This window comes from Neopsephotus bourkii, unplaced genomic scaffold (genome assembly GCF_033783945.1).
Source record: "Neopsephotus bourkii isolate Nb327-2 ecotype Australia unplaced genomic scaffold, CSIRO-AGI_Nbou_v1 NB_1572, whole genome shotgun sequence".
NCBI lineage: Eukaryota > Metazoa > Chordata > Aves > Psittaciformes > Psittacidae > Neopsephotus > Neopsephotus bourkii.
This window is the reverse complement of record NW_026902048.1, coordinates 6319782-6337036: the sequence shown is the minus strand read 5'-3', so window position 1 is coordinate 6337036 and position 17255 is coordinate 6319782. Positions and strand designations below refer to the sequence as shown.

Below are 17255 nucleotides of genomic sequence, written 5' to 3'. Positions count from 1 at the left end.
CTTCAGATATACTGGAAGGCTGCTATGAGGTCTCCACGCAGCTTTCTCTTCTCCAGGCTGAACAGCCCCAACTTTCTCAGCCTATCTTCATACGGGAGGTGCTGCAGTCCCTGATCATCCTCGTGGCCTCCTCTGGACTTGTTCCAACAGATCCATGTCCTTTTATGTTGAGGGCACCAGAACTGTACAAAATACTCCAAGTGAGGTCTCACGAGAGCAGAATAAAGGGGCAGGATCACCTCCTTCGGCCTGCTGGTCACGCTCCTTTTGATGCAGCCCAGGATACAGTTGGCTTTCTGGGCTGCAAGAGCTGCAAGCACTGCTGGCTCATGTTCATTTTCTCATCGAACAACATCCCCAAGTCCTTCTCTGCAGGGCTGCTCTGAATCTCTTCTCTGCCCAGCCTGTAGCTGTGCCTGGGATTGATCCGACCCAGGTGTAAGACCTTGCACTTGGTATGGTTAAAAAATCACAAAGAACCAAGTACAAATAATAAGTGGGAGCAGACTCATATTTCCCTTTGTAACTTTAAAAAGCATCTGGAGAAAACATATTCTAGAAGGGATTTTGGTGGAGTTTTCCCTCTCTCCATTTCAGTAATTGTCAAAGTAGTAAAGCTTTTCACTGCTGGATTTAAAGAGGGGCCAAACAAATTCCCACAGGTCAAACAAGATGGGATAGATGGCCTAAATAGAGCAGGAGTGCATATCAGCAGAGCCAAGAAACCCAGGACTTTTCCTTGCCTTCCCTTCCTTCCAGCAGCAGAACAGCTTACCCAGACTCTGCTGTGGGACAGCAGGTGAAAGAGGGTGCTTTTAAACCAGATAAACAATAGCCTATGGCTATAATTCAAATGCATATCTGGATTTCCTCTTCCTAACTGCTACTGTGGTTATCCCATGGCTTTGAAGAAATCATGTGGCTTCCCAAACTTAATCTTCCTTCACCAAAAATACCTCACCTACTCCCATCTCCACTGATTGGTTAAACTCATTTATCAATGAAAAGCTTCTCTGATTCCATAGGAGGGAAGGGAGGGCAAGAAAAGGGCAGAAACAAAAGGAAGAAGAAAGGTTAAAAGGAAGTGAAGAGAAAAAAAGGTGGCAACATAGGAGCGAGACATGAACTCAGAGAACTCTGATATTGGCCACTTAGGTAATTGTCAGTGGGAAAAGAACTGAACACAGAACACACAGATGCTGCAAGAGCAGGTATTTGACTGATGTAAAGCATTTTTTAAAACTAAATCACTTCCCCAGGAGCTTCCACCTCTTGCTTGATCAATGATCTTGCAAAACCAATAGTTCTTAATTTAACACTTCTGGAAACCAGGGAAGGGGGGGAACCGTCATCAAACAGGCACAGTTGGCAAGCATCAAGTATTAGCATTTGGCATCATTTATTACTGCTGTTTATGGTGATATAAATTAGGTTATACTGATATAATTAATAACCCCAAATTTAGGTGCAATAAATAGCAATATTTATCTAGAACTGCCAGCGTCTGGAAAAGCCCAGTCAAAACCACAAAGTGTTGACTGCCATGTGGCAACTGTGAGCCCACGTGTGGGAGTGCCAGATGTGCATAGAGGTGGTGTCACATCTGAGCAGATGCTGGCAACAGCTGCATGAACAGGCTGCTGCCAGGAGGGTGCACAACAGGCATCCACAGAAGACAGCCTGCAAGTACATCACAAGTTAGCCTGCAACTGCACAGGCATGCCTGAGCACACACACACCTTGGTACTCAAATGGCACATAACAGAACAGTGTGGACAGCAAGCAGCATTCTGTTTCTTTATAAAAACCTATTTTTGTGCTGCTATCGTTAGGCTTGTTACAAGTTCCCTTACTGAACCCTGCTTTCTGGGGTTTACACAAATGTGACTATAAGTAACCTAGTTTTGGAGTACAAAGATTTCATTAAACAGATCATAGAATCAACTAGGTTGGAAAAGACCCTTAAGATCATCAAGTCCAACTGTTAGGCCAAGACTGAAGGGGAAATGCTCCCAGTAAGCATCCTTCACTCTTCATTTCAAACTGCTCAAAGGTAATGGTATGTCATTATATCATCCTCTAAGGAAAAAAACTCAGCCAAAAGTAGGGGGCAATGACCAAGGTCTCATGCTCCATTGGTAGCAGAGGCAGGAATAAAGCACAGGTCTCTTGTTCACCCATAGCATTTTATATCACTTCCATAATGAAAGTGATTCTTCAACACTTCCTAGAGATTAATTCCTTTCAAAGCTTTCCTATTTCACTATGATTTAGTTTAAAAATAGGATAGAGGTACGAGCAAAGACAGTGAGCTACAACACCAAACAACTTTGGATTCTCAGAAGAACTTGTGTAAAATTAAGTCAGGCTGCGAGGATGCTTTCTGTTAAGTATATATGGCTGCCACCTCAGACTGACACTACTGGTCCTGGAGACTGAGACTATTTTTCTCCTTACAATTTATATTGAAAGAAACAAAATTAACACATACAAATAACCATGTTGGGTCAGACCACAGGTCTGTATGAGGTAGTATCCTATCACAAGCAGCGATGGGTCAAAAGCCAATGTCTGGTAGAAAGTGTAAGATGATCTTTATTAAAAGCAGTGTCTGTTATTTAATTTAAAATACAGAGCCATTATCAGATCAGCTGAATATTACCTGACAAACCTTGCACCCGAGTGCTGTTCAGGATGGAGCAAAACACTCAGCCACAGACAGCAACACAATTGCTCACCAATTCTCCCTGGACTGAACAGAGTCAAATTAGCCACGATATTCAGTAGTGATTTGTTTTTACGTGATGACAGCCTCACTTGCATGACCACTACCTTCATTTAGCATCAGCAACAGGGCTGCAAGTGTCTCCATCACTGACAGAGAGGAACAGAATCTCAGAGCATTGACTGAAGTGAAAGGAGGGTGGAGAGCTGCTTCCCAGCTGAGCTTAGCCACATGCAGACAGAGCATAACTGTATTACTGCAGTTCTGTCTGTGTTAGAGGATCATCTCTGCATGTAAGTTTCAGATCACATTAACCAAAGCAAATACCAAGACCTTGATCATCTGCTAGCTGCATGAGGCTTCCAAAGAGCGATGATGTGGGTACCCTGCTGGGATCCGCACTCATCTGCTGAGCTGAGCCTGCAGCAGGGAGGCAGCTGGGGAAGGGGCACATCTGGGCTGCTGGAAGAACCCCTTTGTAACCATACACCAGCATTCATCTCTGTGACTAGCAGGGAAGTGTTATGCACACCCAGCAGACACGGCTGGGGAAGAGACAGTAAGGATATTGAAACAACTGCCAGTAAAAAAATAATCCAATTCTTTCCCAAATAAAGATACTCAGATACCAAGACAAAAGCAACAGAGGCACTGAAACAGAAGACATTCATTTTTCACAGTAAGAGATGACATTGCTGGTTACCACATGTAGGCAGCATTCCCTGTACCCAGCACAGAGCCAAGATACTTGGCCTAGATAGTGGATTTGATGCATTCAGTATGTCCAGTTCTCACAGGGGAGAAGTGTGAGAGCACAGCAACATGTATAAAACTAGAAAAAAGCAGAGGTTGGGACGCTGGCTGAGGGAACACCAGGCACTCTAGCAGTCTTTTCATAGATGCCTGGTGGGCTTCCACGAAAGGGATTCTGAATTTCAGGACAAGCAAGTTGCTTCATGAAATGGGTTGTAAAGTGGGTTTGAGAGATGTCAAAAAATATTAAGTAAGTATCTTCTTACAAGAACTGCGGTCGATGATGGGCTATAGACCAGCTGCCTCATAAAACAGTTTCCCTCTTAGCATTGAAAGATAACAGAGTTTACAAGAGCATTTAAAACTGGATGATGTGGAACATTAAAAAACCAAATCATTCTGCATATGCACATATGGACATTAAGGGCCTGAAAGATATTTGCCTTCTCCAGTGGGCCTGGTTATCTCCAGCATACAGCCAGTAAATCTAAGTCCCAAAATAGAAGCATTTATTTCAATGTAGGAGGATGCAAGTCTACTAAAAAAGCACGTAGGAAGAAACAAGAGAATATATGGGCCACAGGAAGCTTCACAAGATAAAAGCACTTATAACACAAAGAAATGGCTCTCTCTTCCCCAGGCCTCACAATTGGTAACAGAGCCATAGCCAAGTCCCCGACCCCTTGCTCCTACCCTACATGCAAAGCTTACTAAACTTACTTTTTAACTCATCACCTGATTTAACTACCGTTTAAGCTCATCTGCAACAGCAAAATCGGACACCTTCCCGTGTGACGCAAGCTCAGGCAGCACGCTTCACCCAGGTGTCACCAAGAGCCACATCTTCCCTCCCAAGGGTCCCTTCTGTGCTACACTCGCTTCTGACAGCTGGAGAAAAGAAGGTCAGACATTCCCTCCAGTCCTCCATCTGCTGGAAACTTTAAGTGCAGTGGAAGGAAAAAAGAAGGGGAAAAAACCCCCACAACCTTTCTTTTCTGCTTCTGCTGTCTGGAAGGATCAAGGAAGCATTCACTGCCAGCAGAGGTTTCGAATACTCTAGGGCAGTATCCAGCTACTCTGGACTACTGATACACTCAAGTCCTGGGGAGCTGGCAGCACTAAAGCTGTGAGTGTTCACAGTCACAGACTAGAGACTGTCGAAAAGCCTAACCTGAACCAGACAGGAACAAGTTAGTTTAGAATCAAACTCAACTCTTGTCGCTCAGGACTGTTTTGTTGTTTCTGCAGAACTCGATCTGCACAGCCTAGCCCAAAAGCAGATGGGAGAATATATAAGAGAAATTTGTTCCTCAACACCTTGTGTGTTTCAGCACTTGTCTAAGCTGACCTTTCAGCTTCAAGATCTGTCATGTCTTCCACTGCAACAAGCCAGGGGACAGTTGTTACCAAAACCTGAAAGGACTTATCACTAGGTCAAAAAACACAATTCACTTGCTGCCAGCAGGATGCAGTGATAATGTCCTGCCCCTGAATCAGATAGAGCTGACAGTTATTAACTTACAGCCACTCCACACCCAAGAAAGTGAACAAACTACACTCTCTGCAGAGACACTGCAGATCGCTTCCCAGGGAAGTGCAAGCCTACCATATCTTAGTGCATCTTCAAACTTTCAAAGAGAATTCCTCTTTCACCGGCTGCATAGCAATATTTATTTCATGCTAACATATTAGGAACAGAGTTGTACTTTTTCACTCATGTAGAGGGGGAGAGGAAAGGCAAGTTAGTGTGGGTGGGCAGGTATGGTATGAGGCAAAGAATGCAAAAAGGAGTCAGTATTTTCCAAGCTCAGATTCAGTATCTCCTAGGAAAGGTGTGGGAGGGAAGATTGAAAAGGAGGTGGGAGAAGGAGGGAGCTTCACTATATAGAAATATTTCCATAAAAATGTGAAAATTTAATAGATCCTTACTCATCTCCTCCCCCCACCAGGCTATACAAAGCATTAATTAAAGCCAGTTATTCCCAAGCTTGCCTGTCTACCAGGTGTAGTCGGCCCTGCTTTAGCAGAGTAGGTAGACCTCCATTTATCAAGATAGATCCTGTTTCTCTGACACCATTCATACTTTATCCAGGCAATTGAGAGATCTTATAGCCACATACAGTACAGAATCAGGTACATCTGACTAATGCAAGACAGCACACTGGGCTATATCCCAGATCACGTTTTCCACTCAGGATTGATAATAGGATGAATAAAACGTGAGGCAAAGGGGATTCTCCAGACTCAAGACACTGAAGATGAGACCTGCTAGGTGCACAGGGATAAAGACTGAAGAGAAAACATCGGAACCCCAGAATAAGAACATGTCACAACTCACTTGCCATTGATAACTCCATCAGGGTTAAGCATGGGGACAATCTTGAAAATGAAGCATTTCCGCAGGAGATCAGCAATGGGGTCATTGCTCACAAGGAACTCCAGGGTCCCCTTCATTACCCAACTGGCATTGCTCTCACCAGGGTGAACACGGGCCACCAGAAACACATAAGGACGATTGCCTGTAAAACAAAGAAAAACACAACTAGACAGGAATTCTTATTGAATAACATCTTTGCAAGTGGCTTTTATTCCTTTTTAACTGAAATAACAAGCCAAGATGTACTTTAAGGAAAACACATCCCTAAATAGTCCAGACATATCCTGACTGTGCTATTTGCCAACTGATCCCAGGTTTAGTCGTAAGAACCAGCATGTGTTAGTTTCATCCCTTTGCTTATTTATTCTATGATAACTTCCAGATATTTATGTGCACCATTAAAGGGCATTTTGCATATGCAGATTACTGTCTCTCAAAATGGCACCGGTATACTTTCTGGTAATTCTTTAAAGTTTGGTCCTATCAAGCCTCACTAAGGTTTAAAAGGCAGCTAGAAAATATTTCATTTCCTCCATTTTCAGTTCACCATTAACAATTGAGAGCTTTCCAAGTCTCTCAGGAGATCTGTGCACCTATAAGACATCCAAGGACATGCAAGCTGCCCTGATCCCTGGCAGTAACCTGTGTTGCAAGGTCAAAAATCACATCTAATCACATTAAACTGATGTAATTACAGAAAATATATGAATATGTTAACCAGATAAGCTGCAGAGTATTCAAAACTAACCATCATTTCATATCCATCCAACAAAAGGTAGAAACAACAAAGCACACAGCTAAGGCAGGCTGTTAATTCTGGTAGAAAGGCAGTTTTCAGTTTTGTATAATATAGACACACAGATTGGCAAAGCTGATCTTCAGAAGTTGTAACTAGAAGAGTTCAACTGTTGCTAGCAATACATTTGGTATGGGAGACAAGCTGTGCGAATTTGGGCTTGGGGAGAGGGTTTGGAGCATTGCTTTGTTAAAAAAAAGAATAATCAAAGTCCTAGTAAATATGTCATTGATAAGCTCTGCTGAACTTGTTTCAAAGTAACCTGCACTTCGCATATCTGAGCACAAGGAAACTTTCTCTATTATTTGCTGTCCCTGTGAAAAAGCACCCACATTTGGTCTATTTACAAGCCTCCAAAACTTCTCAGTATACATATGCTTAGAAAAGACCAAATTTGACAGCAGATTCTTTGAAGATCCCATCTGTGCTAAGCATACTCCACAGATAGGCCAGGGAAACAGGAGAAAGCAGAGGAAGACACCTGTCAGGCACAGAAAATAAAGGGAAGGGACAAAGCAATTATCTGTCTCAAAATGATCCTTTTGTGAGCATTCCCAGTCTCAGGCTGTTGTCACAAGTCAAGCTGGCAGATTTACTTTAGTGGAAACCATTATCTGTCAGGGCATCGTGGCAAGGCCAAGATAGGTTTGTCCAGCTCTATCAGATAACGTCAGTACTCAGGCTGTGTTCCCTGGCATGAACGGAGGGACCCCAGTTGACAGGCTTGGGACTGGTAAACAGGACAGGAAACAAAACTAAAGGCATCAGTCAAGTGTCCTTGTAAATAAATGCTGAGTTAGCAAGTTACATGCCTTTGCCTTTAGCTCCCAAAGCCTCCCTTTAGCTTCCAAATGCTTTACAACTCATTAATCAATTAACATGAAATAGGAAAGGTAGAAACATCATACTGAAACAATACATATGTTATTAAAGAGCTGTTTAGTGATTCGTCTGGCAAAGCAAATGCTGTGTCAGAGGTGAAAATACAGGTGAAACTTCTCATTTCACAATCAAACATGGAATAAGCACCTTTTTCCCTCCTTAGCTCTATGTGCATATGGAGCAGAGCTGTACCATATTCCAGTACAATTTACTTATATCCTTCAGGAATGCAGAGATTTGGAAACAATCCGCTCTCCACACCTCCATGCTTTCCTCTTAAGCAGTTGGTGGGCACTGGAAGAGTGAACTGCACTCTCAGCTCAAAGAACTCCCACAGAGCAACTGTATTGTGGTCCAGTAAAGCAACTGGAACTCTGTTTCTCAATAGCCATGCATTAGTCTTTTATCATACTTACACCTCACCTTACTGAAAGGTTAGCATATTTACATCAATATATACACATAAGTCCCTAAGGCATTATGTGCCTTAGGATTCTTTTAGCTCCTGCAGAACTTGTAGCCATTCTGGGCTTTTCCCCCCAGAATTAGAGTAGATAATTTCTATTCTGCTCCAGCTAGTTGTGCTTTACAGTCTACCTTCATAATGCTTTCAAACAAGCAAAAACCACCTTCCACAAAGACATCAGCTGCATTTTGCCATTGCCAAACATTTTCTTCTTTCTCCCGTCACCATGATTTAGTGCTGTTTTCCAGGCTCATTACTGAGCTAAACTTATGGGACTGTGTTGTTGCAGCTGAGAATGAGGCTCTTGAGGACTCCTAATGGACAACAGCTGTAAATAGAACAGAGCAAAATAAAACGTGTTCTCTTTTGCAACTGATGAATACAGCTTTAACAACCCTTATCTCTTCTGTATATTGGGTGAGAGCACAGCATCTTAATTGAGAGGTTCTTTCTTCAGTCAAAATAAGAAAAAAGAAACTCTAAGCAAGGGCTTTCTCATCTCAGAAACCCCGGGAGAGTTTGCCATAATTCTGCTAATTGCAAATAGCATGGGACTGGCAGAAGCTTATTCTGAGTTTAGAGGGAGAGAGGAACCTATTCCGAGTTCTGTTCTTCCTCTCAAGGATGATCAAAGTCAAGCTTGTCATACATTCAATGTCAGGAAAGCTTCTGGAGTTTCTAGAACTCAAACCCCAGAAAATGGGGGGTAGGGGAAGAAACCAGACAGAGTTGTTGTTTGCTTATGGGTGACACAGCCCATAGCCTGTAGGTCCAGTGAAGGAAATCTCTCTATTCCAGTTAAAGCTTCCTTTAAAAAGTTCCCCTCCTGACAAGCACAACCACAGCTCTGACATCCCATTGACAAGGGAGCCATAACCAAGGTATGTACCAGCAAGGAAATCACAGGCTTGTTAACTGCCTGTTCCCTTCGCGGAAGCCATCACAGCCAAATCCCACATCCAAACACCGCACTCCCCCAGACTGCACAGTGCATGAAGGCTAATGAAGCAGCAAATAGAGCAAAGAGCTGATGACATGGCCATAAAACTTGCTACCCTTGAAACACCTGGGAAACAAAGATTTAACTCTGGGGCAGACTCGAGACACTCGACCCTATGCTCCACCGCATATTCAGTTACTGATCTGCCTTGAAATTACTGTGATAACTGTGAAAAACATTAAAGCCCATGAAAGTAGTGGACAGCAGCACTGGCCATTCACACTCAGCCCTCCAGCTGCAGGCACAAGTCAAGATTCCTGTGCTCAGTTCAATGCTTCACCTTCATCCCTAACTTCCACCACCCCATAAATGCTGTCCCAACCAGACCACTCCGTATTACCCAGCATAACTTATTGGTTTACACTAGTGCCCAGCTGCCCTTCTTTCTGTGCTATTTCAGAGCAACTTGTACTACCTCCTGTGCCCTGCTAAACGTGGATACACAACCATAGCTTCTTTCATATACATCCTTCCAGGCCTAGAACTGGTATGTCTTCAAATTCCTCAGGCCAGCACTTAGGAGGATCCTCCCCAAGTTCTGGGGAAGCTGCCAGGAAGCTCTGGTTAGTCATTAATCTCTGCAAAGCCCACATGACACATAACCTTCTCTGGGAATGTAAATAATAAAAAGAGAGAGCAGAGGAACCTTTTCATGCTACATAAAACCTTCTCCAACAGATCATGTCTCGTTACAGTGTCACATTTCGACATGCCCAGAATATAACACAGCACCAACAATACCAGAGGTGAGAGATTAAAGCATCGCTTGCACTTCTTGCAAAACTTTGAGCATAAACCCTTTGAGTAATAATTCTACTAATATATCACCTTCTTCCCATCTCCCCTTCTCTTTGCACATTTTGACTGTGGATATATACATGAAAAGCAGAGCTTTGTTCTTCCAGTACTGCTAACTTGCTGCTTAATCTCCTGCCTGTTAGAAGGACCCTCCTCTAGTCATGTCATCCCCAAGGTTCACTAGGAGGTGACTTTGATATCACTAATCGTGACATCAGTTGGGGAAAGAGCAGCCTGAATGAAATGAAAAAATCCCCATTAACACAGCAGCATCCCTCATCAAGAGGAGCACAGAAAGGAAATGAAATGCAGCTCCAGATGCCATGACCTGGGCCGATGTTCTAAATTATTTCAAGCTGAGATTTGAGCCATGCCATTTGTAAAGGGACAGGGCATTGAAACAACACAGGGCTAGGATTTCATAAGGAGTCAAAGGGAATTATACACACAGCATGTGGGAAATTCAACCTAGATCTGGGTCTCAACTGGAACGTTTCTGGCTGTGTTTCTGTACAACTCTTCCCTTTACCCAAACCCAGGGTCATTAAGGCATAGATTTTTTTTTTAACCCTTCCAACTTCATTAGCTGTGGCCACTACTGGGTATTCTGCGTGTCAAATGATGGGTAAACAGGAACACAACCACAGAGATCTTCTATTCCTGTCACAGCTACATCCTGTCCTGGATACATCTGATATGCCCAAGGCTGCAGAGTTATGCAAAGCCAGAGAAAAGACAAGATATGGTGTGATGTACAATGAATATATTAAAGTATGTTTGTAAAAAGCATCGAATAGTGAGATCACAGAAAACCCAAAACTGATCTGAGCCAGAATCTGTGTCAGACACTTTACTCCCCTCCTAAAACTTTTATGCTATTTGTCAGTCTTTCAGTTTTCTCAAGATAGAATAATTGTTTCCTCCCTATTTCCCCCACCCCAGCATTGTTGGTTGCTGACCCTGCTTTTAGCTAAATGCTCTAGAATCAGGCACATCTTAAGCCAGAGGCAAAATACAATCTGGTAGGATGAACTGTTGTCTTCCAGAATTATCAATGAGTGCTTCCTGTCTCGAGCTGGGCTGTATTATATGTATTATTACTGTTGCATACAGCAAAGGAGTGAACATCATAAATTGCCTCAGCTGACTGTTCTCTACCTTCATAGCTTGGCGGGGGAGTTTCAGGCTCCAAGTTGCTTGGCAACCTCCTTTTGTGCATGTATTTTATGAATTCATTCACCTCTGAATCAGAGATGATCAGGGAGCTGAATATAGGTACAGACTGTCCAGCCTTGGTGCAGCCTGACACCCTACTACTGCTGGTTTCTACCTCCAGGAAATCATTAAGCAAGTTGTCAAGTCCATTTTGGGGCTCCAAAATCCCAAGCTCTAAAGGCAACAGGAACCACAACTATTATGACTTTCTGTATAACCGAAGCCAAGTGAAAGCCACATGAACTAATTCTTGTTCAAATCAAAGTGTACCTTTTGTGGAAGACTGGTGAAAAAATAAGTCTTATTTTCAGAACCATAGAAAACCTAGAATCATAGAATGCTTTGGTTTGGAAGGGACCTTGAAGTTTATGTAGTTCCACCCCCTTGCCACAAGCAGGGACAACTTACACCTTCCAATGACCAGGCTGCTCAAAGCCCCATCCAACCTGGCCTTGAACACTGCCAGGATGAGGCAGCCACAGCTTCTCTGGGCAACCTATACCAATGCCTCACCACTCTCATAGTGAAGAATTTCATCCTTATAGCTCACCCTCTTTCAATTTAAAGACATTAAACTGAAACACTTTGCAAATCATTTCAGCTTATAACTAGCATCCAAGCGTGTGCACCTGAATTATTCTAGCTGACGTTTCCAACCACCACATTACGATCCATGTTTGGGTACACCAGCTCAACATCCACTGGCATACCGTACTACACTGCAGCACTCTGAGCTGCCTGGGTAACATCAGACTTCAACACTGCAGCTGTTACAGTGCAGATACCCTACTAGTCTGATGACAGGCACACGCCTGGCACTTACCTCCTCTCAGAGGAGGGCCGCAAACCCCTTCTCCTGCACCACTTATCACTGGGTGTCCTGGGTTTAGCAGTAGCAGTCTTTTTTCTCCTTCTTGGTAGCTGGTGCAGTGCTGTGTTTTGACTTTCAGCCTGGGAACAGAGCTGATAACAATGATGTTTTGGTTTGGCCAAGGACTTTGCAAGCCTCATGCTCTGCTAGGGAGGAGGGGAAGCTGGGAGGAAGCAGAGACAGGACACCTGACCCAAACTGACCAAAGAAATATTCCACACCACAGCACGTCATGCCCAGGTTGTAATGGATTGTTACCTGGAAGGGCGAGAGGACTGCAGGGTTGGAGGAGGTATATGTCGGTGCTTGGTCAGGCTGGGGGCGGGAGTTATTGGTCAGCTGGTGCTGAGGTGTTGTATTCTCTTCCCTTGTTATTTCCTTTAACATTATTATTGTTGGTGGTAGCAGCAGTGGTTTGTGTTATACCTTAGTTCTAAACTGTTCTTATCTCAACCTGTGGGAGTTGCGTTCTTTCTGATTCTAGTCTCCGTCCCTCTGGGAGTAGGGGGAAGGAAAGGAGGGGAGTGAGTGAACAAGCTGTCTGGCTGGGGTTAAACCACAACACTGGGTCACCATGGGAGCGGGACTTGCGGTCGCCACAAATCTCAGCAGATCACTCCCTTCCTCGGTGCGCTCAAGCCGTATTTCAATCTCCCACCACCATGCTTGGCCCCACCCACATCGTGACATCAGCTCTCTCTCTCGAGGGGGGTCCCCCGCGCCCTTCAGCCACTTTCAAATGTGGCAGTCAGCCGGGTATTGGGGATAAGAGTGAGTGAAGTGAGGCAAAGCACGGAAGATGGGGAGTACCAATGGACACTGAGGGAATGCTGTTACTTTTCTGTGGTCAACCTAGTAAGCAAAACATCAAACAGCTGCAGGACTGCTGGCCACCATAGAATCGTTTGGAAGGAACCTTCGAAGGTCCCCGACTCCAAACCACCTGCAATGAGCAGGGACATCTTCAGCTATATCAGGTTGCACCTAAGCAACTACTCAAGAATCATTTAAAATAGTTCAAGGGGCAAACTGGGATCCTGTAGCCAAGTAAGGAAACGCTATCAAAGCGTTCAGAAAAATTAAAATGGGTTGAGGAAGGTTTTCTTTCTGGGGGGATGTCTCCCACTTCTGTTGCCAGTTTTTGGAGGCCGTGATTAAAATCTGATTAACTTTACACATGTGGGTTTTCTCTACCTTTAAAAATCTCATTTTCTTTACTTTAAAAAAGATCTGAATGAAAATGCACATGGAACAAAGATGTTTTAAATACCACTGCTACCTTATTTACTTTGAATTTTAAGTGTGCTAACAACATTACCCATGTGCCATGTTACTGTTCTGAACCCAGCTGGATCACAGCCCTCGAGTTGGTCAGCATGTTTCCTGTAGTTGCTTCTGAAGAGCTCTCAGAAGCACAGCCTACCACTGCAAGTTTAGCCAAAGCACCTAGTTTAAAAATCAATTGGATGAAAACTGAAGAGGTCATTATGAATGATAAAGGGGTTCAGAAGTCATAACTTAGGAAGAAAAATTGGAGAAAATGGATTTTAAACTTGGAAAGATGAGCAGAGAGGAAGGAGATAACCTTTAGATTGCAAAAGGCTGCTATAAAGAGAGAAAGCAATCAGTTGTTCTCACTGTCCACTGGGACTATGTTGCATAAAAAGAAATGCAAGTTACTGTCTGTCAGCTGAGCCAGTCTGCAGTAACCTGTCTGCCTTCACTGCTGTGTCCTTCTCACTGTGTTCGCTGGGTCCTTACTCCTAAAGCCCTGGACCGTACCTCCCTGCTGCAGTGCCCAGTCAGCATCTGTATGAGGCCTGCAGCCACACAGGTCATTATAGCCACCCCACTGGAAATTTGGTCCAAGGTCTAGTCCTCTGGAATTACCTCTGTGCTCCGAAAGCTGCTGGAATCACTATTCCAGCCCACAGGGAATCTCAGCTACCTCCTTTGATCTTTTTGGTGTAAGTTATCTGTTTATTACTTAATTCTATCCACTTTAAACTACGTTAAACATTAGCTTCTAATTAGAAACTAATCAGAAATATTTTATCATCATGATATTTTGACATTATTTGGGCTTCTTCTCACATACAGATGAGAAATACTTGCAGAAAGTTGTCTTGCTCAGTTAATGACAGTCCTACCACCTTAAGATCAGAGTAATACAATTACTAGGACTCCTTTCATTAGGAATTATTTTCCAAAACCCATATATTATTCTTAAGTTTACTGGTTCTCAGCTTCTGTGTATGCATCCTTTGAATGGGATGAGAAGCTCCAACAGTCCTCCCAACATTATCTAGCCTGCTGATATAGGGAGCTCCAGATTATCTGTCAAAGGCAGGCAAGGATCTGTCATCCCCTACTTCTGTAACACATGCATTACAGCCTTAATTTGGTCTGTGGCAGCAGGCAATTTCAGATACTCAAGTATTTTGTACTGCCGCGATCTGACCATCAATCCATGTGTTTTTCAGCCAGCATGGGAAAAATGTAGATTGCCTTGCAGAGATGCAAGACCTCTAAGATATGTCAAGTGGAAAAGAAGTATTTTGTAATTAGGTACCCATGTGACTCTTTCACCTTCTGGGTTTTTTTGTATGAAGATAACACTGGCCTGAGAGAAGAACCAGTCAGTGGATTCTCAGAAGACTGGAAAACACTGGAGCAGAACTCCATTAAAACAGACTTCTCATTTGGTATGATTAGGGAAGTGGCAGCACTGCCCTAAACTGTCCCATGCCTAAAAGAAGGTGCAGAATGGAGATAAGTGCAGTAGAGACCTGCAGGATAACTGCTGTACAGGCAAAGTGCAGAGATGCGAAGAGCTATGAAATCCACAGGCTCTTTTCCGAGAGAAGGATTTCATCTGAAATGAAATCAGGCAGGAGGAGCAGACTGAAAAAGCTTCCATTGTCATAAAAATATCTCCCTGGGTAATCCACAGTGATGGAAAAAGGAAACTCTGATAATTTATGTGACAGTTTAATGGGATTTTGGTGACACACGATACTTTAGAAAGAATTTGCCCAAATAGGACAGACAGGACTTTAATAAGGTTTCAGCTCCAAAACAGCAATATTTTCTCTCCTTGCCTTTACATTTCATTCTGTATACCCACTACTCACTCACAGCTCATCTATCTAATTTGCAAGGCACATTTCAACACTGTAAGAGCAACAACTCTTCACTTCCTAGTTTCATCCCTAGCCCGAGAGACCTCTAAGTATCCGATTCCTAAAGGGATGAAGCTGGCTTGGCACCTAAAAGGAAGAGCATCTTACTTGTGAATGGAGGCATGAGCTGCCCTCCGGCCATGTCCCCAGCTCTGCAGACAGCATTTAATAGCTTCTCTGCAGAAATGGAGGGCGACAGATGGACAGTCTGCAGCAGGAATCACTTGCAGAAGGGACACCCCCAGGGCACACTCCAGGATGAAATGGCTTTCACACTCTGAGTAATGCCCCAACCCCTGTTGCCTGCTTATGAGAGATTCAGCCTTTACCCAGTAGCACCCTATGCCTGTCATTGCGTTGAGAACAGGCACAGCAGCAAGAGGAATTGCTTAGAGTACTAAACTAGGGTGAAGCCAGGGTTAATGGGATGAAACTTCACATAGGAACATTTAGGGTGAATATCAGTGAATTATATTGAAGAATATCCCCTGTGGAGATGTAGAAGTTAACATTAAAACCACATTGCCCAGAGCACAAGAAGCCATTATGTACGCAACAGTCTTGCAGTAGCTGGCGACAGAAATAACCCAACAGGCATTTGTTTTCTTTACTGCTTTCAGTGGATCCAGTTCTGAAACCTGATTTTTCTGGGAAAATCTCCTTCTGAGAATCTAGGCAGGAGAGAGAAGGTAAAAAGCTTTGTGAAGATCTCAGTATCTTCTCCAGTCTTTCTGTGACTGAAGCAGACTGAGGTCAACTTAGGGCCTGCACTGGGATCTGTTAACCCTAAAGTGCACATGGAAAATGAAGCACTTATCAGTGTTTTGTTCACCACTGGGAGTAATGTCCAAATTCAACAGGGAAACAAGTTATCTGTTGTATAGTCCTTTAAGCTGTTCTGCTCTATGAAGGACAAGTTCTGTAATAAACAGCTTTTTACCCATAAACTGTCTGCACAGAACAGAGGTTTAACACCCCCCCCCCCCCCAATGCCACCTACAGAATAAAAACCAATGTTTATTATCAAATGTGTTGTGCCTTTAAGAAACAGAGCTCCATCTCTGCCTCTGACTTGAGGTCTTCCTCAGGGAATGACTTGTAAGAAATAAAATATATTAAAAGGAAGTGCAATCAGAGCCTCTCATTATCAAAGGGATAAAATATCAATTTTTGTTAAGATAAAAAGCATCACAGATTGGCTCTGATGGGAAAAATTAAATTCTTGGTCTTGACTTGATTTGATATTTATCACTCCATTGCTCCAGAAATATCCTGGCAGGGAATGTTTCTTAAAAATATTATCCTGCATTTCTCCTGCAGTAAGCAAGTTATGAGAGTTTTAACTTGTGCCTTATGTTGCATACGGAAAACTCAGAGGAAGAGGAAAGAAAACAGACAAGTCTACGAATAACATCTTCTAATGCTTCACTATGCCAACAACTTCACAGTAAAGGACCTTATGCAAGTTCACCTCATTTGTGGTATCACTAAATTGACTCCTACATCATTGCTGTCCAAATGTATCCTAAATTTTATAACTGCATTACCCAGAGCTGATCCCAAAGGAAATTCTCACTTTGCACAGACAAGAGATCAATAAGGTAAAAATGTCTCCCACTTTTGAATAATGAATCTTGTCTTGATGGCGAGTTCTTGGAAGAATTTCCCAAACAACCAAGCAAAAGAATGTGAATAAGGGAGCAATAAAAAGGGGTTTTGAGTCAGATCATTGTGACAGCAAAACTGGCATTGTCCCAATCATCTTCTATCTTGACATCAGCAGCAACATTTTTCATCTTCTATACTACGTGATATTTTGTGTAAGAGACACGAAGCAGAGTTTGACTAAACTGGAAGCATTTACCACCAGAATGATGCAGAAATGTCTTTAAGTTAGAAGACTGTTGTACTGGCCACCCCTGAATTGTGCAGCTTCCTGCCTACTTTAGCTCTTACAAGAAGCCTGAAGTTTTATCTTGATAAAGACCAGAGTGGGAGATACCAGCACTTTATGTCTAAAAGATGACAAATGGGAAGCACTAAAACATGATAAATGGAACATCATCTTTTCCCCCTCCCTGAAATGTTAGCAGAAATCATACCAGTGGCAAATCTGGTATTAGCTGCTGGTCCTAATCTCTATTCCCCTACTGCCTTACAGCACCCTAGAAACACCACAGTGTTTTAACA

The 17255-nt window shown here is 43.2% G+C and overlaps 1 protein-coding gene across 2 annotated transcripts in view; it reads right to left on the bottom strand.

Moving 5' to 3' along the window:
* The window catches only part of AGBL1 (AGBL carboxypeptidase 1), a 285185-nt gene that overhangs the window by 168672 nt on the left and 99258 nt on the right, over window positions 1-17255 (bottom strand). For both annotated transcript variants that reach the window (XM_061371321.1, XM_061371322.1), the window contains one exon: window positions 5817-5997. In XM_061371321.1, coding sequence (XP_061227305.1) covers window positions 5817-5997 — 181 coding nt within the window. The remainder of the gene's footprint in view (window positions 1-5816; window positions 5998-17255) is intronic.